At 34.3% G+C, this 22,782-nt stretch overlaps 3 protein-coding genes and 1 long non-coding RNA gene across 6 annotated transcripts; 3 read left to right on the top strand and 1 right to left on the bottom strand.

Annotated features, from left to right (window-relative positions):
• Positions 1-371: 371 nt before the first annotated feature.
• LOC114737990 (caffeoyl-CoA O-methyltransferase 1-like) lies at positions 372-18,127 on the top strand. 2 transcript variants are annotated; one of them, XM_028925998.1, is made up of 6 exons: positions 372-447; positions 16,603-16,664; positions 16,776-16,855; positions 16,984-17,128; positions 17,278-17,409; positions 17,507-18,127. In XM_028925998.1, the coding sequence occupies exons 1-6, from the start codon at positions 411-413 to the stop codon at positions 17,798-17,800; spliced, it is 750 nt and encodes a 249-aa protein (XP_028781831.1). In that variant the 5' UTR covers positions 372-410; the 3' UTR covers positions 17,801-18,127. The 2 variants fall into 2 exon arrangements, with proteins under 2 accessions (XP_028781831.1, XP_028781840.1); XM_028926007.1 differs by lacking the exon at positions 372-447 and having other exon boundaries at positions 16,511-16,664.
• LOC114738013 (uncharacterized) lies at positions 1,308-20,976 on the bottom strand. Its single transcript, XR_003739484.1, has 3 exons — positions 20,966-20,976; positions 12,042-12,178; positions 1,308-1,507 (listed from the first exon to the last, which is right to left on the bottom strand). It is a non-coding gene; the product is annotated as an uncharacterized LOC114738013 (long non-coding RNA).
• On the top strand, positions 10,945-12,175 carry LOC114738002 (caffeoyl-CoA O-methyltransferase-like). The gene is made up of 5 exons (XM_028926019.1): positions 10,945-11,043; positions 11,155-11,234; positions 11,380-11,524; positions 11,664-11,795; positions 11,882-12,175. The coding sequence occupies exons 1-5, from the start codon at positions 10,945-10,947 to the stop codon at positions 12,173-12,175; spliced, it is 750 nt and encodes a 249-aa protein (XP_028781852.1).
• On the top strand, positions 16,791-22,697 carry LOC114737974 (caffeoyl-CoA O-methyltransferase 1-like). 2 transcript variants are annotated; one of them, XM_028925990.1, is made up of 6 exons: positions 16,791-16,809; positions 21,176-21,278; positions 21,382-21,461; positions 21,618-21,762; positions 21,941-22,072; positions 22,183-22,555. In XM_028925990.1, the coding sequence occupies exons 2-6, from the start codon at positions 21,180-21,182 to the stop codon at positions 22,474-22,476; spliced, it is 750 nt and encodes a 249-aa protein (XP_028781823.1). In that variant the 5' UTR covers positions 16,791-16,809; positions 21,176-21,179; the 3' UTR covers positions 22,477-22,555. The 2 variants fall into 2 exon arrangements, with proteins under 2 accessions (XP_028781823.1, XP_028781817.1); XM_028925984.1 differs by lacking the exon at positions 16,791-16,809 and having other exon boundaries at positions 22,183-22,697.
• Positions 22,698-22,782: the final 85 nt, after the last annotated feature.

Genomic DNA, 22,782 nt, shown 5'->3' with positions numbered 1-22,782 from the left:
GAAAATTTCTGCTTCTGCCAAAACCATGGTTTTGGTTTTTTCCATGGTGTTTGGGTAATTTTTTCCCAAACCATAGTTTGGGTAATCACTCAAACACCCCCTTGATCTCTCAATTTAATCTTCAGATCACTTCAAGTTTATCTCTGATCAAAATTGCATGTATTCTGTATTTAATAAGGACATATTTGGAAAATTGAAATGACATTAATAACTCATTTAATTTCCTCATCTGTGTAAGGTAGTTAAAACTAAAAAGTTAAGGGAGGGAGTAATTGACACTGGAAGTCTGGAACTCGTCTATAAATACAATAGAATTTATTGCCTTTTTCTCCATCAGTTAACGGAACAATAGAGAGAAAGCTGCCAAGGCCAGGGATTATTGCACCTGCATATCTAACATAACAACTACAATGACTTCCATTAAGGGAGAGGAGCCAAAAACCCAAGGTTCGGGTCAACACAGAGAAGGGAATCATAAGAGCCTCCTGCAAAGCGACGCTCTTTATCAGGCGAGTACATATTGGAAGTATACTTGCTCCTCATATTATGCCATCTACATATCTAGTTTTTAACATTGTTGTAATTGATGCTTGTGCTGAACAATATGCATGTTTGTGCAGTATATACTTGAAACCAGTGTTTATCCCAGAGAGCACGAGTGCTTGAAGGAGCTGCGAGACTTGACTGCGAAACACCCCTGGTACGCTCTATGCAATATCAGTTCTATTCCTCTCATCAATCTCAGAATCCCTAGTAATTATCACATCATTATTATGTACTTAAGTTATTAACTTTATTTTAATACATATACTCTTGCGAAATTGATTAAATATGTTGTGAAATAGGAACGTCTGTTCTGTGTCGGCTGACGAAGGCCAATTTCTGAACTTGTTGCTCAAACTGATGAATGCCAAGAACACCATTGAAATTGGCGTCTTCACTGGTTACTCCCTTCTCGCCACGGCCCTTGCCCTCCCAGAAGATGGGAAGGTTCCTTAAGTTATTCTTATTCTTCCTCTTCTTATCTCATAAAACACACACACGCACTATTATGTAAAACTAATAGTATATTGATTCCTCTTCTCATATATGTACTGTTTCATGATGCATTTAACATTTCATTTTTCAGATATTGGCTTTGGACATCAACCGCGCAGATTATGAGCTGGGCTTGCCTGTGATCCAAAAGGCTGGTGTTGTTCACAAGATTGACTTCAGAGAAGGGCCTGCGCTTCCTGTTCTTGACCACTTGCTCATAGACGTACGTGTACACTGTGCTAAGTTTTATCTGAACTGATATCACTCTCTCAAATTTATTAGTATCTTGCGACGATCATTAATTTGCAGGAAAAGAACAAGGGGGCCTTCGATTTCATATTTGTGGACGCGGATAAGGAAAATTACCTGAACTACCACAGGAGGGCCATTGAGTTGGTGAAGGTTGGGGGACTGATCGGCTACGACAACACCCTATGGAACGGCTCTGTTGCGGACCCACCAGAAGTACCTCAGCTCGATTATAGGGGTGTTTGGATAGAAACCAAACCATAGTTTCAGAAGTGCTTTTACGGTTTACGAAGTAAATATGTGAAGAAATTTGTCTCGTTTTGCGGAAAAGTGCTTCTGAAACCATGATTTTCTTATTGCCAAACACCCCCTACATCAAGTATTATCGTGTTTTTGTGTGGGAGCTCAACAAGGCCTTAGCCCGTGACTCTAGGATTGAGATTTGTCAACTTCCTATTGGTGATGGCATTACCCTGTGCCGCCGCATCATCTGATCCCTTAGTACTACTTGTTTTCAACTATTTGCATTGTGTACTACTCTAATTAATTTCTTTGTCAACAGCTCAAATATTAAGCAGGAATAATAAGGGAAAAATATACTCCTCCGATCCTTAATATAGGACTCATTTAACTAATTTGATTATATTAAAGAAGTTAGGTAAGTTAGTTAATTATGATATAAGTGACACATTTTTCCTAAAACACCATAATCATCTTTCTTAATACCCCCTCTCCCTCTTCTACTTGATTATGGTTGAGGGAATATTCATAGGGGTAATTTAGAGAAAATTGATAAATATGAGAAATGGGTCTTATATTTAAGATCAAAACTAATTGGGTCTTATATTAAGGACCGGAGGAGTAGTAAATATAGTTGCGTGGAAACTTCTCCTGGTTATAGTGCTGTCTCAATTTAAGTGGCTGCATTGTGGATCAGAGCATTAATGAGTCGTTTTGCTATTAGCACTCTTTTCTCTTGAAGTTCCTCTCCTGCAGCAAGGGCTCTATTATTCTCTCATCCTTCTCGGTGCCTACACCAAGTTGAGCAGTGACAGATCAAGTAAAATGTTCCCATGGTATTTCACCTATCTACTCTCTTTGATCTCTGTACGGAGGTCGTCTTCTCGAATAAATTTGCGGTCTCAAATATAAATGATCTAGAGAGTTATTAGCTAAAAATTTTCAAAATTTTCCCTATTTATCGCTAGTTATTAAAAGGAGAATTCATTCTAATCTAGTATTTTTATATGCCCTTCAAATAAAATGCCATGTTTTTTTCTCTCTTTTTCTTCAAACCATATTCTTTACTAGGACAAAGTTAACCGAAAAAAAATTGATTACAAAGTTAACAAAAAAATTGATTTTAAGACAAAATTACTCCCTCCGTTCCTTATTATAAGAGACAAATAACCAAATCACGTTGATAAAAAAAACAGTTAAAATTAGTTGAGGACAATTAATGTGTAAAAAGTATAATTTTTTTCCCAACAATGCCCCTATTAATAAGGAGAGAGAGTATGAGAGAGAATTATTAAATTATTAAAAGAAAGAGAAGTGGGAGGAGGAGAGAGTATGAGTTGAAGGCAAAATAAATAGGGGTAAAATAGAAAATCAATACAAAAAAATAGAGACAACTTTTAAGTGTCTCTTATATATGGGAACATGCCATAAGGATTAAATGTCTCTTATAATAAGGAACGGAGGGAGTAATAAATTAACAGGTTTTTCTTATTTCCAACAATGTGGTTGAAAATAATTTATACCACTCCTACGGTTTTAAATATAAAACCTATTTTCTAATATAAATTACAAGATATAATGGAAGAGTAATAAAAATCGGAGGGAGGATATCACAGGAATAAGAACAGCGGTTGTAACAGTTTAATGTCGGTGGAGGGGATGATGGACTGGAATCAACAGAGAGAGCAGTGGTTCAGCGTCTGAAGTGGACAAGTGAACAAATTAGGTGCCTCTCTCTTAATTAATACATGAATGTGTTAATTGGCTGTCATTAATGTTCATGTCTTCTTGTCATTCAATAATAATTTTGCATTTTTACCAATCCCCCCTACAGTGTTGTAATATTATGAGTAGTGTATTTAAGAATCCCTCTTTGTTCCCTTTTTATTCTATGGCTTTAACCATTTTTAATCCAAATTGAAGTCTTGATCGAACGCTCTTTCAAAATGCAGTGTTCTAACATGACCAACCTCAATTGAATTAGGCTATCTCAGTGTCGGTGTGAGTTGCTCATTCAGTACTTCGTAAGCAATTTTTTGAGCTGTGAGACTTGTGTATGTTGATTTTGGTATGATCACCTCAACTAGGACCTAATTCGCTTTTTTTTTTAAAAAATAAAATAGGACTCATCTAATTATTGGAAAAATTCATAAGTTTATATTGTTTAGAATAATACTTTCTCCATTCCTAAATATAATATTTTCTTCATCAATTCATAAATTTTTTTTAAATAAAGTATGTAGGTTGATTATTTGTAATTAAAATGTAGAGAAGTTGTGACGTTTTCAAAAATTATCCTTACCATTTTAATGATTGAAATTTAATCCGCTGATATAAAAATGTCTTAATAAATATGGGTATTAGCCTATTATATGAGAAATAAAAATTTAATATGAGAGATAAGAAAAATATAATTTTCCATTTAGAACTAAATTAAATATCACTAATGGACCTCATATAAATATATAATACAACAACGAAGGAAATATTATTTTATATAAATGGGGTATTAGTTACAGTAGAACGGGTAATAATTATGGTTATTAGGTTTAAAGTGGTGTGAATGAAATTTTTCAAAAAGTTATCTTTATTTGAGCCTGATAATATTTGAATCTATGTCCAATAAAAAGGATATTGAAACCAAAAAAAAAAACTACTTAACATTCAGTTAATGGTGGGAAAAAGAGTGGATGTACGATTCAAATCCTCTTAATATACATTTAAGAAACAATGTTTCATCTTCTCATAAGCATATTTTTCTAATTAATTAATGGCAATACTTCAAATAAAAGAGTATGTTTTAGAGAGGTTTGTGCTTTAGTGTTCAAGGTATTTTGTGGATTTCTAACGATAATTTATATCCATTTTGCTTGAAATATTACAAGATTATCCTAAAATTATTTACGTCCGTTAACATGGCCCCTTTTCCCATGAATTTAAAGAAGGACGAAGTTGATGAAATTAAAACAATTAAAAATTTTAACTATCTATTTTTTTTATTGGCGTGCATTAAGTAAAATATCTCACATTTAAAGTGGAGGTAAAACGATATTAGCTTCTTTTTCTTTTTTGGGACAAAAGCGATCGTAGGCTTAGCTTCTAGTTTCTAATTAAGAAACATTTTCAGATCGAATGAGATTTAAAAGTTCGGTCATCAACGAAAATGACCTCTGCCGCTAAAGATCACGCTTGTCCAGATTTTGATTTCACTAATTCTCACAGTTTCATTTATTTTTCCTGTTAATTTCTATTTCAATTTAGATCCACAATCTCTCATATACCAACAAGCCAAAACTTACCAGATTTTTCTTTCAATTTATAATTTAATTAGTGAAAGATTAGGGCAACAGCTTACTATGAAAGAAGAAAATTTAATCTTTGTTGAGTCTAATTCTTCACACACATTTTTATTTTTGTTTTAGTATGTTGATATGATTACAAAACCTTCTGGTATAGTCGGTTAACTAATAATCAACATGATCTAGGAATCGCTTAACCTTTTTTTGACCAAAATGTGGGGGAATCTTTTCACCCAACCAAACCACTATTCATCTCTGAGACAAATTTGGCATTGTTCTGACCGGCTGCCTCCATATCAGTGAACATTGACCCAATACTTATATAAATATATATATATATATATGTATATATGGATTTGCTCATGATTTTGGTGGAGGCAACTAACTGCATAATTTAATTAGAGCGAGTGGTAGCCAGCGTCCACATTATATGATTTTTTTTCTTTTAATAATGAAGAATAACAGTATTATGCTGCAATATTCAAAGTTTTCGCTCCTTGCAGCATAAAGTAACTTGTGAAAAAGTTAATGATACATATTTAATAACATGTAATTATTATTTATATCGAATTAACAAAGGTCTGGGAAAGTTTGCTGTGCCTATTTCGAAGAATGTTCGTGAGTTATCGGCATCGATCATCTTATTAACAGAATTCTCAATCACTCCGAGGAGAAAACATTGTTCGAACTTGTCTATAAATAGAATAACATTTCGTGCCATTCTCCACCCGGTTAAACAAAACAATAGAGAGAAGTTGACAAGACCAGGGATCGGATCTGCATATATCTAAGATAGTTACTATGACTTTCGTTAAGGAAAAATACCGAAATCGCAAGCTTCGGGTCAGCATAAAGAAGTGAATCATAAGAATCTCCTGCAAAGCGATGCTCTTTATCAGGCAAGTCTTGGAAATATATATACTCCCTTCACCATATATATATGCCTTCTAGCCAGCTAGTTTTTAACGTTATCCATCATTGATCCGTGCGTTTTATGAACAATGTGTACGCGTTTGGGTGCAGTATGTACTGGAAACCAGTGTTTAATTGCCTGTAATCTAGTTTTTCATTCTAGAACAAATCATATAGATATTGATACTCGTTTTATTAGAGAGCACGTTGCTGCCAAAAGATTATCTATTCAGCATGTTCCCACTACTGATCAAGTAGCAGATTGTCTCACCAAAGTTCTTGGGCACACCAGATTTCAACTCATAAGAGACAAACTCGGGATGCCTGAGACATCAGACGCCCTCTCGTTTGAGAGGGGATGATAAAATACAAGCCCAAGATCAACAAGTCCATATTTCTCATAAGTTCAAGCCCACAATGCACATGCAACAGCTCAAGGATCAACACAACAAACCCTAGCCTATGAGCTAGGATGGAAATGCACATTGGGATTTGTTGTGGGGAGTTACGGTTTGGAAGCTAAGGATTTGGACAAATGAGGCAGTTTTTTATGATAATTTTTTGAAACCTTCGAATCCAGCTACTCTGATTAATTGTAGCTGGAAGAGTTTAGTTAATATTCCGGATTTGAGGAAGAGTGATAAAGCAGCAAAGTGTTTCAAAAAACTCAGCTATTTGGACTCCTCCTCCCAAAGGTTGGGTGAAAATTAATGTTGATGGAGCTGTGGCAAAACATTCTAATAAAGCTGGATGCTGAAGCTGGATGCGGTGGTGTTATTGGGGATCATGATGGACATTGGATTGGTGGATTCTCTTCTCAAATTGGCAAATGCAATGTGGTGGAGGCTGAAACTTGGGCCATTTTCAAAGGTCTGAATCTAGCATGGCATTTTGGCTTCAAAAAAGTTATTTTTGAGTATGATGCTAAGGGAGTGATGGCAAGACTGCAATCTCATGGATACGAGACACATTGCAAGAGAGGGCAATGGCGTTGTTGTTGCACTAGCAAAAAAAGGGGTATCTACTTCCTCCTACTTTGATGTCAGCCCAGATGATCTGAGGGGCCTTGTGCACAAGGATAGCTTGGGATTTAATCCCTCTTTCAGTTCGTTTTTCTTTTGGGCTGAGCCCTTGTCCGTACCGGGGGAAAAAAAAAGCCCTAGCCGTTTTATTTCATTATTATTTGTTTTTATCCTTTCCTGTACGTTATTCCTTTGGCCTTTTGTGCTGGCGCTCTCTTATTGGAGAGGATTGTACATGTTACTCCCTGTAAAGGGGACCGTTAATAGTGAATGGTGAAATCACGGTGAAATTTCGAAAGCAATTTTCTATTGAGTAAAAACTTTATTCATACACCAACAAAGCCCGACACAGTTGATAGATGACTGGATTCCTTAAACATGATGTCTTGGGTTAGAATCAGGCCGTGTGCATGGAAAAAGCTTTATTGGGAGAAGCAAAAACCACTTCAATGATCTCTACACCTCATAAAGATTAGTCTCTGTCTATTGGCCAGAAGATACCACCTGGCTTCTACCCAAAAAAAACTTTATTCATACACCGTGAGTATAATGGTTGTTGATTAGATTTCTCGAGACCAAAATAAACAACGTCAAGGAGAATCTCACATGTCAAGTCAGCAGACTTGTACTTCTAATTGACGCTATTATTGATAAGCATATGGCGATAAGCGTTGCAGAAATCATCGATAATATCCAAGACCAAAATAAATATTCGAATAAATGTGCGATCTTATAACTAAAAAATTTGAGCAAAATATCTTCTTCTTTTTTTAACGGAAAATATCTTCTTTACACTCTACATCAATGATTAAAGAACCAGACTAGACTAGAAGATCCGACTGGCTGAATCGTCAACCAGGTTTATTAACAGCTTAGTTTAGATCAAAAAATCGTTTATATAGTTGAGCTGGATTGAACAAGAATTGAGCCGTCATTAAGCCGGAACCCGGAGTTGGACTGGGAATTGGAACGATTTTTAAAGAACCGGGCGGTTTTTTAGCCTGACTAAAAAATTGAAAAAAATAAAGAAAAATAAAAAATTGACCCCCCTCAAATATCCTAATATATTTTAGACTATTTATAACCATATAGTATCATTTCATTAAAAATTTCATATATTGTGGTGTTAAAACTGTGAGTCGTTAGCTTTTTTGGTTCAATATCTAGTCTAGCTTTTAAAACAATATTTTGATTTAAATGAATTAATAATTTTTAATGTTATTAAATATTTTAAACATACATAAATTTAAATATAGAAGGTTGTAGTGCATTTTCAATGATTTGACCATAATTTTAGATTATTTAAATGTATTTCTAAATTATTTAATAATTTGATATTTTTCATATATATTAATTATATGTACATAATATTATTTTTAATTAATTATTACGTCATCAGTCTGACCAAACGATATAACCAATCCGACGGATTGAACCATGACCCGTTAGTCTTTCCGGTTCGACTTTTAAAACATTGCTCTATATATGTTGTAATAGCTGTTTTTTTCCCCCTTGAAAAACAAAGTCATCTTTCCTTAAATTAAAGGGTTAAAGTGCGCCCAGTACCCCAAGTTATTTACCCGGGTGCGTCTAGTGGCTTAAAGTAATTTTGAGTGCATCTAGTGTCCTAAACTAATTAAAATGGTGCGTCTATATCCCAGGCTAACATAAATGTTATGTTTAACTGTTACTTTCCTGACTCAACTTAAAGCTGACCCCATATATTCTAAATAGTAGACATATGGACATTTGATGTGTATTATTCTTACTCAAAATTGAATTTATTTCCTTCCTCTTTTTCTAAATAAATTGACTTTTGAGTAAGAATAATACACATCGGGTACCCATGTGTCTACCATGTAGAATATCTGGGGTCAACATTAAGCTGAGTCAGGAAAGTAACGGTTAAACATAACATTTCTGTTAGCCTGGGATATGGATGCATCATTTTAATTAGTTTAGGACACTGGGTGCACCCAAAATTACTTTAGGCCACTGGCCGCACTGGGATAAATAGTTCAGGGTGCTGGACGCACCTTAATCCTAAATTAAATTATACAGCTATTATGCCATTTAGAAACCGAAGCTTAATATCTATAACCTAATTGAAGCCTACAATTTATCAAACCTTGATGGCATTAATATCATTTTGTATAAGGCGCGAAACCAAATAGTACTGCACACGGTGCGTGAATTAATCAGCATGAGCTAAGGAAATTTCCTAGGTATCGGTGGACTAGCACCCAAATTTTTTGAGCTATATCCAATATCTTGTTATTTTATTTTTTTATGGTGTATCTGTCATTTTGATATTTTTTTTTATTGTGTATATACCTAGTAACCTAATTTTTAAAGTGCTGGATACGTCAAAAAAAAAAGAAAGTTAGAATGCTGAATATGTCATAAAAATATTAAAATACTAAATACATTTTTAAAAAAATCACAGTAATGAATGCACCAAACCCAGTTTTATTAGCCCCGCAAAGCCTTACCACGTCCTTATATTATGGCGTCCGCGCCTGATTTTATTAAATGCCATGGGCCAGCTATTTTAGTTAGAGTGGCAGCTAGAATGCGCATTTTTCAGTCAATAACGTGGGGAAGAGGGGAGCAATTTATTGTATGATTTTGTGAACCAAAATGACGCCGCGATTCAAACTTCTAGGCTCTAGCCCCATGCACAGTGACTGGCGAAAAAGTTGAAAATATGTGTACTTGTTGTTGTCATTTTTACAATCCATTTCCAGGCTCCAGCATCACTAAAACTTGCAAAAGACTAACTTATTATCTGTGCATGAAAATTAAAGAATTTTTCAATTTAACCCTCACACGGTGTAACTTTGAAAAATGAACTCACATTATTGACTAAACATAATATGAAAAATATTTAACACACCGAAATTTCTTTAAAGGAGTTGGGTTTTTTTTTGCAAAACCAATTAATATGATCACGATCGTAAATTTGTTGAAATAAATTTTATATATTATATATTTAATATAATCTGCAACACTCGCTCAGTTGCCTTTTTATAAATTATTTTTTAGTAGAAAAATTTTGAAGTATTTCATTTGATAAATCATTTTGTAAAATGTTACGATTAATTAATACATTTATTCAAAAAAATGCATCTGGTAAATTCAGAAATTACTTACTCCCAGTTTATTTAATAACCATCAATAGAATAAATTGTATTTAATGAAGGATATGACAATAATAACCAAGTCTTATTCCACTAGATAGGTCGACTATATGAATCGATATCACACGATGTCATTAAACCCTATCAATAATAACCAGATCTTTGTTAAGTACTTAATTAAAAGATCTCGTTCAATAACTTTATTGAATATCTTTTTGGCTTTTTTCTACTCCTTTTCATGTGACTCTATACTATTTGATCAACCATCTTTACTAGTGCATTCAAATGCTTTCTTTAAACATGAGTAAACCATTTCAAACAATCTTTTACATATCATTATTTTTAATAGAAGCCACTCCTACTCTATCGTGGGTGTGTGTGTGTGTGTATATATATATATATATATATCCATTATGAATATTAATTTTTCTTGTATAATTACACATTTATCTCATCATTATCCTCATCTCGGCTACCCCCACTTTATGCTCATGTTATCTTTAAAACCCATCATCCAGTACCATATAGCATTGTTAGACTTATAGTAGTGTGACAAAACTTAATTTTCTTTCATTACCTTATTAGGTACTTTTTTATCACAAATATAGTTCCAGTAATTTTTCTCTATTTAAATCACCCAGTTTGAATTCTATAATTAACTCTCTGTCAATTTCACCATCTTTTGGTATACTTGACCTTAATTTCTAAATTTTGCCACTTATAGAATGACTTGATCCCTCAATTTAATCTTCATATTGCTTATAACTTATCTCTTATCAAAATTGCACATATTCTGTATGTAATAAAGGATATAGTTGGAAAATTGAAGTGACATCAATAACTCATTTCTTCATCTATGTAAGGTAGTTAAAGATAATTTATAGTAAAAACCAAAAAGTTAAGGGAGGGAGTAATTGACACTGGAACTCGTCTATAAATATAATAGGATCTGTTGCCTTTTTCTCCCTCAGCTAACGAAACAATAGAGAGAGAGCTGCCAAGGCCAGGGATTATTGCATCTGGATATCTAACACAATAACTATAATGACTTCCATTAAGGGAGAGGAGCCAAAAACTCAAGGTTCGGGTCAACACAGAGAAGGGAATCATAAGAGCCTCTTGCAAAGCGACGCTCTTTATCAGGCAAGTACATATTGGAAGTATACTCGCTCCTCATATGATGCCATCTAGATATCTAGTTTTTAACATTATCGTGATTGATGCTTGTGCTGAACAATATGCATGTTTGTGCAGTATATACTTGAAACCAGTGTTTATCCCAGAGAGCACGAGTGCTTGAAGGAGCTGCGAGACTTGACTGCGAAACACCCCTGGTACGCTCTATGCAATATCAGTTCTATTCCTCTCATCAATCTCAGAATCCCTAGTAATTATCACATCATTATTCTGTACTTAAGTTATTAACTTTATTTTAATACATATATTCTTGCGAAATTGATTAAATATGTTGTGAAATAGGAACGTCTGTTCTGTGTCGGCTGACGAAGGCCAATTTCTGAACTTGTTGCTCAAACTGATGAATGCCAAGAACACCATTGAAATTGGCGTCTTCACTGGTTACTCCCTTCTCGCCACGGCCCTTGCCCTCCCAGAAGATGGGAAGGTTCCTCAAGTTATTCTTATTCTTCCTCTTCTTATCTCATAAAATACACACACGCACTATTATGTAAAACTAATAGTATATTGATTCCTCTTCTCATATATGTACTGTTTCATGATGCATTTAACATTTCATTTTTCAGATATTGGCTTTGGACATCAACCGCGCAGATTATGAGCTGGGCTTGCCTGTGATCCAAAAGGCTGGTGTTGTTCACAAGATTGACTTCAGAGAAGGGCCTGCGCTTCCTGTTCTTGACCACTTGCTCATAGACGTACGTGTACACTGTGCTAAGTTTTATCTGAACTGATATCACTCTCTCAAATTTATTAGTATCTTGCGACGATCATTAATTTGCAGGAAAAGAACAAGGGGGCCTTCGATTTCATATTTGTGGACGCGGATAAGGAAAATTACCTGAACTACCACAGGAGGGCCATTGAGTTGGTGAAGGTTGGGGGACTGATCGGCTACGACAACACCCTATGGAACGGCTCTGTTGCGGACCCACCAGAAGTACCTCAGCCGGATTACATCAAGCATTATCGTGTTTTTGTGTGGGAGCTCAACAAGGCCTTAGCCCTTGACTCTAGGATTGAGATTTGTCAACTTCCCATTGGTGATGGCATTACCCTGTGTCGCCGCATCATCTAATCACTTACTACTACATTTGTTTTTAACTATTTGCATTATTACTACTCTAATTAATTTCATCGTCACAGCTCAAATATTAAGCCGGAATAATAAGGGAGAAATATACTAAATATAGTTGCCTGGATACTTCTCTAGGTTATAGTGCTGTCTCAATTTAATTGGCTATTGTGGATCAGAGCATTAATGAGTCTTCTTGTTATTGGCAGTACTCTCTTTTCTCTTGAAGTTCCTCTCCTGCAATAAGAGCTCTATTATTCTCTCACCCTTCTCGGTGCCTTTATCAAGTTGAGCGGTGACAGGTCAAGTAAAATATTCCCATGATAATACCTCCGGTCCTAGTTATAAGACATTGTTTGTAGTTTATAAATGAAGTCTTATAAGTAGGACTGGAGGTAGTATTTCATATATCTAACCCCTTTGATCTCTGTACACAGGACGTCTTGTAGAATAAATTTGCGGTCTCTAATATAAATGCTCTAGAGAGTTATTAACTAACAATTTTCAATTTTTTCCTCATTATTGCAATTTATTAAAAGGAGAATTCAATTCTAATCTAATACTATCTCTAGTCCTTGATATAAGACTTTTGATTAATTTGGAGAGATTAAGAAAATTAGTTAAGTTAGTCATTTGTAATAACTAAGTGTTGTCTTTCCTAAAATACCTTTGCTAGTCATATATATTAGCTAAAACTACCATTTGATAGAACATTCTACAAAGACTTTTTTGGGAAAAAAATGGATAAATATGAAAGACAGATTGAATTGGGATCTTATATTTAGAACCAAATTAAAAATCAAACTAACTCTTATATTAAAAATCAGAGGTAGTATTTTCATATGCCCTTCAAGTTAAATGCCATGTTTTTCTCTCTCTTTTTCTTCAAACCATGTTCTTTACTATGGGCAGAGTTAAAAAGAAAATTAATTTTAAGATAAAGTTAATAAATTAACAGGTTTTTCTTGTGTCTGATAATGTGGTTGAAAATAATTTATACTACTCCTCCAGTCTTAAATATAAGACCTATTTTACACTATATAAAAGGATTCTTATATTTAGAAGAGGAGTGCTCAATAAGAATTGGACGGAGGATATCACAAGAATGAGATCAGCGTATAACGATTTAGGAGGTGTTTGGATAAAACCAAACTATGGTTTGGAGAATAGATTTTATGAAGAATAGATTTTGTTAAAAAGTTATTCTGATAAAATGAGAGCGTTTGGATAGTTGTTATCAGAAGTACTTTTTATATATATAAATTACTAAAAAGAACATAAGTTAATATGATAATTACATAAAAGATAGATTTTATAATATATCTGAATTTGAAGAAATAAATTTGTTGATAATATATTTTTTACCAACATAATTAATAATATATAAGAAAATGTACTTAATAAATAATTAATATGTATATATATATTTATAAAACATAAGATTAAATACGTTTATAGAAAATTGATTTTTTTTTCACTAACAGAAAAATATTAATTTTTTTTAAAGATTAAACATGAAATCTTTAAACATTCTTTAAGGAGGAATGGATTCGGTTTGACATTCTCCCTTGCGTTATAAATTTTGCTAGCCACGTTAAATTTGCCGGAAGAGAATGAAGGCTTTGAATAATTGGAGAGGGGCATATTCGTCTCGGCTAAAAAAAAAAGGCATATTGCTACATGTAGGCTTTGACACTCTCCATTTTTTTGTCCTTAGAAGCAGATAATTTTCGCTTCTATAAAAACCATGGTTTATGGGCCAAAACCCAAAACTATAGTTTTGACTTTTTTCTTGGTGTTTGGCAATCTCTTTCCGCAAACCATGGTTTGAGATGATACCCAAACAAACCCTTAATGTCGGTGGAGGGGATGATGGACTGGAATCAACAGAGAGAGTAGTGGTTCAACGTCTGAGGCGGACAGGTTGAGCAAATTAGGTAGCTCATGGTTTTTGGTTTGTGATATGTATTTGTCGAGAAGTTAATTAATTAATACATGAATGTGTTAATTGGCTGTCATTAATGTTCATGTCTTCTTGTCATTCAATAATAATTTTGTATTTTTACCAATCCCCCCCACAATGTAGTAGTAGTATTATGATGTGTGACTTCAAAAAACACAGTAGTGTTTGTAAGAATCTCTCTTTGGTCCCTTTTTATTCTATGGCTTTGACACATTTTTTCTCCAAATTCAAGACTTGATCGAACACTCTTTCAAAATATATTGTTCTAACATAACCACCCTCAATTGAATTAGGCAATCTCAGTGTCGGTGTGAGTTGCTCATTCAGTACTTTTGTAAAGAAATTTTTGAGCGGTGATACTTTTGTGTGTTGATTTTGGTATGATCACCTCAACTAGGACCTAATTCGCTTTTTTTACTTTCATAAACAAATTAGGACTCATCTTATTATTGGAAAAATTGATAAGTTTATATTGTTTAGAATAATGCTTTCTCCATTCCTAAATATAATATTTTCTTCACTGATCCATAATTTTTTTTAAAAAGTATGTCGGCTGATTATTTGTAATTAAAATGTAGAGAACTTGGGACATTTTCAAAAATTATCCTTACCATTTGAATGATTGAAAGTTAATGCGCTGATATAAAAGTCATAATAAATATGGGTATTACACTATTATATGAGAAATAAAAATTTAATATGAGAGATAAGAAAAATATAATTGTATATTTAGAACTAAATTAAATATCACAAATAGATCTCATATAAACATATAATACAACAACGAAGGAAATATTATTTTATATAAATGGGGTATTCGTTATATTAGAAGGGGCAATGATTATGGTTATTAGGTTTAAGGTGGTGTGAATGAAATTTTTCAAAAAGTTATCGAGCCTAATAATATTTGAATCTATGTCCAATAAAAAGGATATTGAACATTACGTTACTGCCATATATTAAAAAAAGTATACTATCTATAATATATACCAATAACTATTCAACGTCTTTGAACACAAAAAAAAAAAAAACTATTCAACGCCCAATTAATTGGGGGGAGGGGGGAGTGTGGATATAAGATTCAAATCCTCTTGATATATATTTAAGAAACGATGTTCCATCTTCTCACAAACATATTTTTTAATAATTAATCACAATACTTCAAATAAAAGAGTGTGTTTTAGAGAGCTTTATGGTTTAGTGTTGGAGGTATTTTGTGGATTTCTAACGATAATTTATATCCATTTTGCTTGAAATATTATAAGATTATACTAAAATTATTTACGTCGGTTAACGTGGCCCTTTTTCCCATGAATTTAAAGAAGGACGAAGTTGAAAACAATTGAAAATTTTAACTACCTATTTTTTGATTGGCGTGCATTAAGTAAATTATCTTACATTTAAAGTGGAGGGACTAGGGAGTAAAACGGTATCAGCTTCTTTTTTTGGGGGACAAAAACGATTGTAGGCCTAGCTTCTAGTTTCTAATTAAGAAATATTTTCAGATCGAATGAGATTTGAAAGTTCGGTCATCAACGAAAATGACCTCTCCCGCTAAAGATCATGCATGTTGAGATCTTGATTTCACTAATTCTCACAGTTTCATTTATTTTTCCTGTTAAGTTCTATTTCAATTTGGATCCACAATCTCTCATATACCAGCAAGGCAAAACTTACCTGATTTTTCTTTCAATTTATAATTTAATTAGTGAAAGATTAGAGCAACCTTTTATTTTTGTTAAGTCTAATTCTTCATACCCCTTTTTATTTTTGTTTTAGTCTGTTGATATGTTTACAAAACCTTCTGATATAGTCGGTTAACTAATAATCAACATGATCTAGGAATCTCTTAACCTTTTTTTGACCAAAATGTGGGGGAATCTTTTCACCTAACCAAACCACTATCCATCACTAGGATAAATTTGGCTTATTCTGACCGGCTGCGTCCATATCAGTGAACATTGTCCCAATATTTATATATTTATGGATTTGCGCATGATTTTGGTGCAGGCAACTAACTGCATAATTTAATTAGAATAAGTGGCAGCCAGCGTCCCCATTATATGCTTTTTTCTTTTAATAATGAAGAATAACAGTATTATGCTACAATATTCAAGGTTTTCGCTCCTTGCAGTATAAAGTGACTTGTGAAAAAGTTAATAATACATATTTAATAACATGTAATTATTATTTATATCGAATTAACAAAGGTCTGGGAACGTTTGGTGTACCTGTTTCGAAGAATGTTCGTTGAGTTATCAGCATCGATCACCTTATTAAAAGAATTCTCAGTCACTCCGGGGAGATAACATTATTCGAACTTGTCTATAAGTAGAATAGCATTTCATGCCATTCTCCACCCAGTTAAACAAAACAATAGAGAGAAGCTGACAAGGCCAGGGATCGGATCTGCATATATCTAAGATAGTTACAATGACTTTCGTTAAGGAAGCACCGAAGTCGCAAGCTTCGGGTCAGCATAAAGAAGTGAATCATAAGAGTCTCCTACAAAGCGATGCTCTTTATCAGGCAAGTCTTGGAAATACATATACTCCCTTCACCATATATGCCTTCTAGCTAGCTAACATTATCCATCATTGATCCTTGCGTTTTATGAACAATGTGCACGCTTTTGTGCAGTATATACTGGAAACCAGTGTTTATCCAAGAGAGCATGAGTGCTTAAAGGAGCTGCGAGACATAACAGCAAAACACCCTTGGTACGCGCAGTATATATCCCAGTTTCATAATTTTCTCCCAGATATCCCAAATAATAATCAGAATCATTCTGTTCTTAGCTAATTCAATATGAATATACATAACAACGGGAGAACATATTGTAAAACAGGAACTTGCTGGCTGTGTCTGCCGACGAAGGTCAATTTCTGAACTTGTTGGTGAAACTCATCAACGCCAAGAACACCCTTGAAATTGGCGTCTTCACTGGTTACTCTCTTCTCGCCACAGCCCTTGCTCTTCCAGAAGATGGAAAGGTCCCTTATTTTAAATACCTGCTTTCCCTTATCATCAAACACAAACGTTGTATATACAAGTTCCTGTTCTACTGTATATGATTGTCCCTTAATTACAAGAAAAATGATCTCAGTATGTCTGTTTCATGCTTTTAATATTTCATTTTCAGATATTGGCTTTGGACGTCAACCGCGCAGATTATGAGTTGGGGCTACCTGTAATTGAAAAAGCTGGTGTTGCTCACAAGATTGACTTCAGAGAAGGACCTGCTCTTCCTGTTCTTGACCAGTTGCTAACTGATGTATGTGTCTCAATTAATATGACTTTCTCAGATTAAAATAACGTTGTTTCCCACATGCATGTACTTAATTTATTGTCTTGTGATGATCATTTTGCAGGAAAAGAACAAGGGAGCCTTCGATTTCATATTTGTGGATGCGGATAAGGACAATTACCTGAACTACCACAGGAGGGCCATTGAGTTGGTGAAGGTTGGGGGACTGATCGGCTACGACAACACCCTATGGAACGGCTCTGTTGCGGACCCACCAGAATTACCTCAATTGGATTACATCAAGTATTATCGTGGTTTTGTGCTGGAGCTCAACAAGGCCTTGGCTCTTGACTCTCGGATTGAGATCTGTCAGCTTCCTATTGGTGACGGCATTACCCTGTGCCGCCGCATCATCTGATAACTACCTTTTTAAATTATACTAGTATGTAATTAATTTCATTTTCAACACAGCTAAAAGAATAATACGGGAAATATATGTTAAATTTGGTTGCGAGGATATATACTTCTCCTGGTTATAGTGCGGTCTCTGTTTGATTGATCTGTATTCCTGGAATTGGTCATAATTCCTTTTTATTTTTGCTTTTGTTTTTAAGTTTTACAATGCTTTCGTTGTTTTCGTTTGGTGGACGAATTGGAACTCGGGAGGTGATATAATTATTCGACAATTTTGCTTGTAATTTTGGAAGGACTTTATAAAATTAATTGCTACAAGTGGGCTTTTGAATTTGATGTCCAGCGAGCTGAAGAAAGAGAGATGAAAGTAGCATGGTGGAACTTTTAAATATTTACTTTTGTTCTTTTTTTATTCTCTCTCTTAATTGACTGTGCTGGAGAGCATTAAGCCGTACGTTGCTCTCTTTTTTGTCTCCGAGTTTGTCTCCGGTCCGTGTGACTCGCGAGTCAGGCGAGGGATGGTTTAATTTGTGATGCACGTTGGGCTTATGCAGAGAAAAGCTCAATATTTAAACTTATATATATCCATTTGTTTTACTAATTAAATTAAAGTAGAAAAATGTCGAATTAACACAACCAAATAAATTGTTTAAGCTTATCAGACAATCAAATTGATCAATCTGAGTTTTGCGCATTTATTAACGAGTGGATTGGGCTGAAATTTCATTATATATTCCTATTTTAATCATAGTAAAGTTGGTTTCATTATTCTTGATAACTCATTGATATATTATCTTTGCATTAAAGGGTTTGCGTTGATAGGATAAAAATTTAAAGAGCATAATGCTCTTTAATTTTTATCCTATATATATATTACTTCATCTACATATAAGTAATTATTAGATTTGTGTTTTTAAACTTCTAGAAGCAAATAAGTATGAAGCAACTACGCACCCTCTTGATCCAATAAAAATCTGAAGGAATGAAATAATTAATAAACTTACCAATCAATGAAGATCGTTCTTATATGTGTGTGTGCCTATATGTCGCGAGCAACCCCCCCCCCCCCAAAAAAATGAAGCGACATCAAATACTTTATTTCGAGATTTCATTTTGGGGGAATATATGGACACCCACACTCCTAATTCCAGAATACCTTCCTTATATATTATGTATATAATATTGACCTGAAAAATAATTTATATATTGGATCCATATTACTGTCGTGTGTGTGTGTATATTGCCATTATATATGTATAATTGCATGCCACTATATATTGCCAGCTTCATTAGTTAATTAATCATGAATCGTGGTTACGTGCAATCCCTGTAGTCTCTAGGTCCTTAGTACTGCCAATTTGCCTTTAAACAATTCCATCGTTGCGTGTTCAGAATATGCACCTACTCTCCATTAATCTAAGGTTGTTTACGCATAGTATTGGCCAAAAAAAATATACCATCGTTGATTTACGCGTGATTCCTCATATAGATTTATTAAATTCCAACGTTATTAATAAAAGAATTAATGAAGGGAAAATGATACAAAAATAACACTTGAATTTGCAAAATCCCAATTTAAGCACAATTGACCAATTTGACATTTGTAAATTTACTAAAATGACCATATTGCCTTTTATTTTATTCATTGCTTTTTAAAAAAACCAAATGCCCCCACTGGCCAGCCAGTCATCGGAGCTCAAGTGTAGCCCTTGTCATTGGAGCTCCGGCGACCACCGTTGGCACCAGAGCTCTGGCGATTGGCCGTCCAGTGGAGGCATTTGGTTTTTTAAAAAAATAAATAAAATGAAGGGTAATATGGTCATTTAAGTAAATTTATAAATGTCAAATTGGTCACTTGTACCTAAATTGGGATCTTACAAATTCGTGACCATTTTGACATTTTCAAGTTCAAGTGTTATTTTTGTGTCATTTGCCCATTAATGAATAATTTGCCCACTTGTCACTAAAATGAAATTTGAGTCATGAGTTATCTTGTACTCCTCCTCATGTCCTTGTTATAAATTTTTGTTCTAGACTATAAAATATACTGACTGATTGCCGTATATTACTACTAATAATGTACTCCTCCTCAAGTCATTGTAAGCCGTAATAGCTATATTCTCTCCCAGGCAAATAACTGGGATTTTCGATTATCAACTTTTGCATATAAAAAAATCTAATTATAAATTATCTGCTTTTCTCCTTTTCTACCCTGAAGGATATTTTTTTTTGTTGGTATAGAAAATAGTACTCTCCGGCCAGCTCCAAAACAATTGTATAACACCTTTCCCGGGCCCAGGTAATAATCCTAGACAATCAAGATATTAAAAACTATAAGTTTTTATCATCACTTAGTCAGTAATTAGCCATAACAAAATCCGTTACGAACACGACAAAAAATGTTACAGTAAATCAAATTGAAAATTAAAAAAATTGACCTTTCTGTCAATTGAAAATTAAAAATGAAATACAAAGACAAAATATAATTAATTATCTCTTCCTTTTATTAGCTGCGTAATAGGTTTCCTCTTTTTTAACTAGTTTTCCATTGTTACCTTACCCTGAACCGAATCATCCACTTGCTAATAATTTTTATATTACAGGCAGCAGTTGGCTCATCATACCTAACACTACCCTAAAAGTAATCTTCTTCAAGTCGTAATCAGACTTTTTATATTAACATTGACTATACATCCAATTGGGCCTGCCCTGTAAACCTATATTATGTTAATGGAAAGTAGCTACATATTTTAACTAGAACTTAAAGTTGGTGATCAATTAATCAACGGCTGAATAGAACCAGTGGCCTAAAACATACATGCTTTTTTTTTTTTTTGCACTTATTAATGTAATGCTGACGTTGTTAAAGAATTGATCTTGCATGCCACATTTTTTGTCGACTAAACAATAGTGATTCTAGAATTCAAATCGGTTCCTTAACCACTGAAAAACTTCACGTATGATTAATAAAATTCGCTCAATTATTGGTATATATGAGTATGACACTAATTAGGCGGTTCACGGAATGACGACAAAAAGAGCTTAAGAGATTATCACAAAGTAAAATCAATTAGTACAGGTCAATGATCAAGTTGGAATTGGTCGCCTTCGTGTTGCTTCACGGAAGCTAATTAAGTTGATCTGGAGAGGATTAAAAAAATTGCTTCACCAACTTTTCAACTCCAAAATAAAAGGTTCGTTGTGCGATCAGAGTCACTTGCTTGGCTAACCCGTCTGGCAGAATTATTATCGCTTTACAAACAGCTGAGTTGACCTGAACGTGTCTATAAATAGAACAGCATTTCACGCCTTTATTCTCAGCAAACAAGACTAGCCAAGTTGCCAAGCGTAGGGTTCTTTACAATAAATCTAAGAGAACTACAATGACTTTCGTTAAGGAAGAAGTACCCAAAGCCCAAGCTGCTGGCCAACATAAAGAAGTGAATCATAAGAGTCTCTTACAAAGCGATGCTCTTTATCAGGCAAGTATATACTGCAAATTAAACTAAACATGCTCTCTTCATATAATGCTACTTTTGAACGTTGTGATTGATCATTTTGTTTCTACAATGTGTGTTTGTGCAGTATATACTGGAAACCAGTGTTTATCCAAGAGAGCACGAGTGCTTAAAGGAGCTGCGAGACTTGACGGCAAAACACCCCTGGTATATATAGTCATTATATATATATATATATCAGTTTTGTTCCTCTCATCACTCTCAGGATCCCTAATAATGATCACATCATTATTCTGTAGTTAATTATTAACTTAATTTTATATATATAAATACTCTCACGAAATGGATTATATTTTGAAACAGGAACTTGTTGGCTGTGTCTGCTGACGAAGGTCAATTTCTGAACTTGTTGGTGAAACTCATGAACGCGAAGAACACCATTGAAATTGGTGTCTTCACGGGTTACTCCCTTCTCGCCACAGCCCTTGCCCTCCCAGACGATGGAAAGGTCCCTTACCTTATACTTACTTCCCCTTATTATCATGCACAAATGCTCGCTAGCTAGATGGATAAACAAGTTGCTGTACTGTATATGATTGCCCGATCCCTTTCCTTCATTATTACCACAAGAAAAATGATCTCATCAGTATATTTATTTAATGCATTAATTAATGTGTCGCTTTCAGATATTGGCGTTGGACGTCAACCGGGCAGATTATGAGCTGGGCTTGCCTGTGATTGAAAAAGCTGGTGTCGCTCACAAGATTGACTTCAGAGAAGGGCCTGCTCTTCCTGTTCTTGACCAGTTGCTCTCAGATGTATATATATTATCTCAACTAATATCACTTTCTCAAATTATTATAATATTGTCTACCCCCTGCATGTACTTTAGTAGTTAAGTTACTATCTTGTGACGATCGTTTTGCAGGAAAAGAACAAGGGAGCGTTCGATTTCATATTTGTGGATGCGGATAAGAACAATTACTTGAACTACCACAGGAGGGCCATTGAGTTGGTGAAGGTTGGGGGACTGATCGGCTACGACAACACCCTATGGAACGGCTCTGTTGCGGACCCACCAGAAGTTCCTCAGTTGGATTACATCAAGTATTATCGTGGATTTGTGCTGGAACTCAACAAGGCCTTGGCCCTTGACTCTAGGATCGAGATTTGTCAGCTTCCTATTGGTGATGGCATTACCCTGTGCCGCCGCATCATCTGATTATACAACCCTTCAATTATTAATCTGCCCCACCCTACAATTATCTTCATTAGCTAGCTACCCTCGAACATTAAGCAAAGAATAATTATACGAGGGAAAATGGTAAATGTGGTTGCGTGTATATTTTTCCTGGTGTGATTTTACTGTCGTTTATTTTCAAATATCGCAACGCCTCTGATGTACACTGGTTTGAAAGATAAGATATAACTTGAAGGCGACATGATTGAAAGTAACCAGAACCCAGAGACATACAAACTCCTGAAAGAAGCAAATTAAATCAACAAACTATCTGGACCCGAAATAGAA

The sequence above is a fragment of the Neltuma alba genome, unplaced genomic scaffold (assembly GCF_004799145.2).
Source record: "Neltuma alba isolate B1F8T4 unplaced genomic scaffold, ASM479914v2 tig00002803_pilon, whole genome shotgun sequence".
Taxonomy (NCBI): domain Eukaryota; kingdom Viridiplantae; phylum Streptophyta; class Magnoliopsida; order Fabales; family Fabaceae; genus Neltuma; species Neltuma alba.
This window is presented reverse-complemented; position numbering and strand designations above follow the sequence as displayed.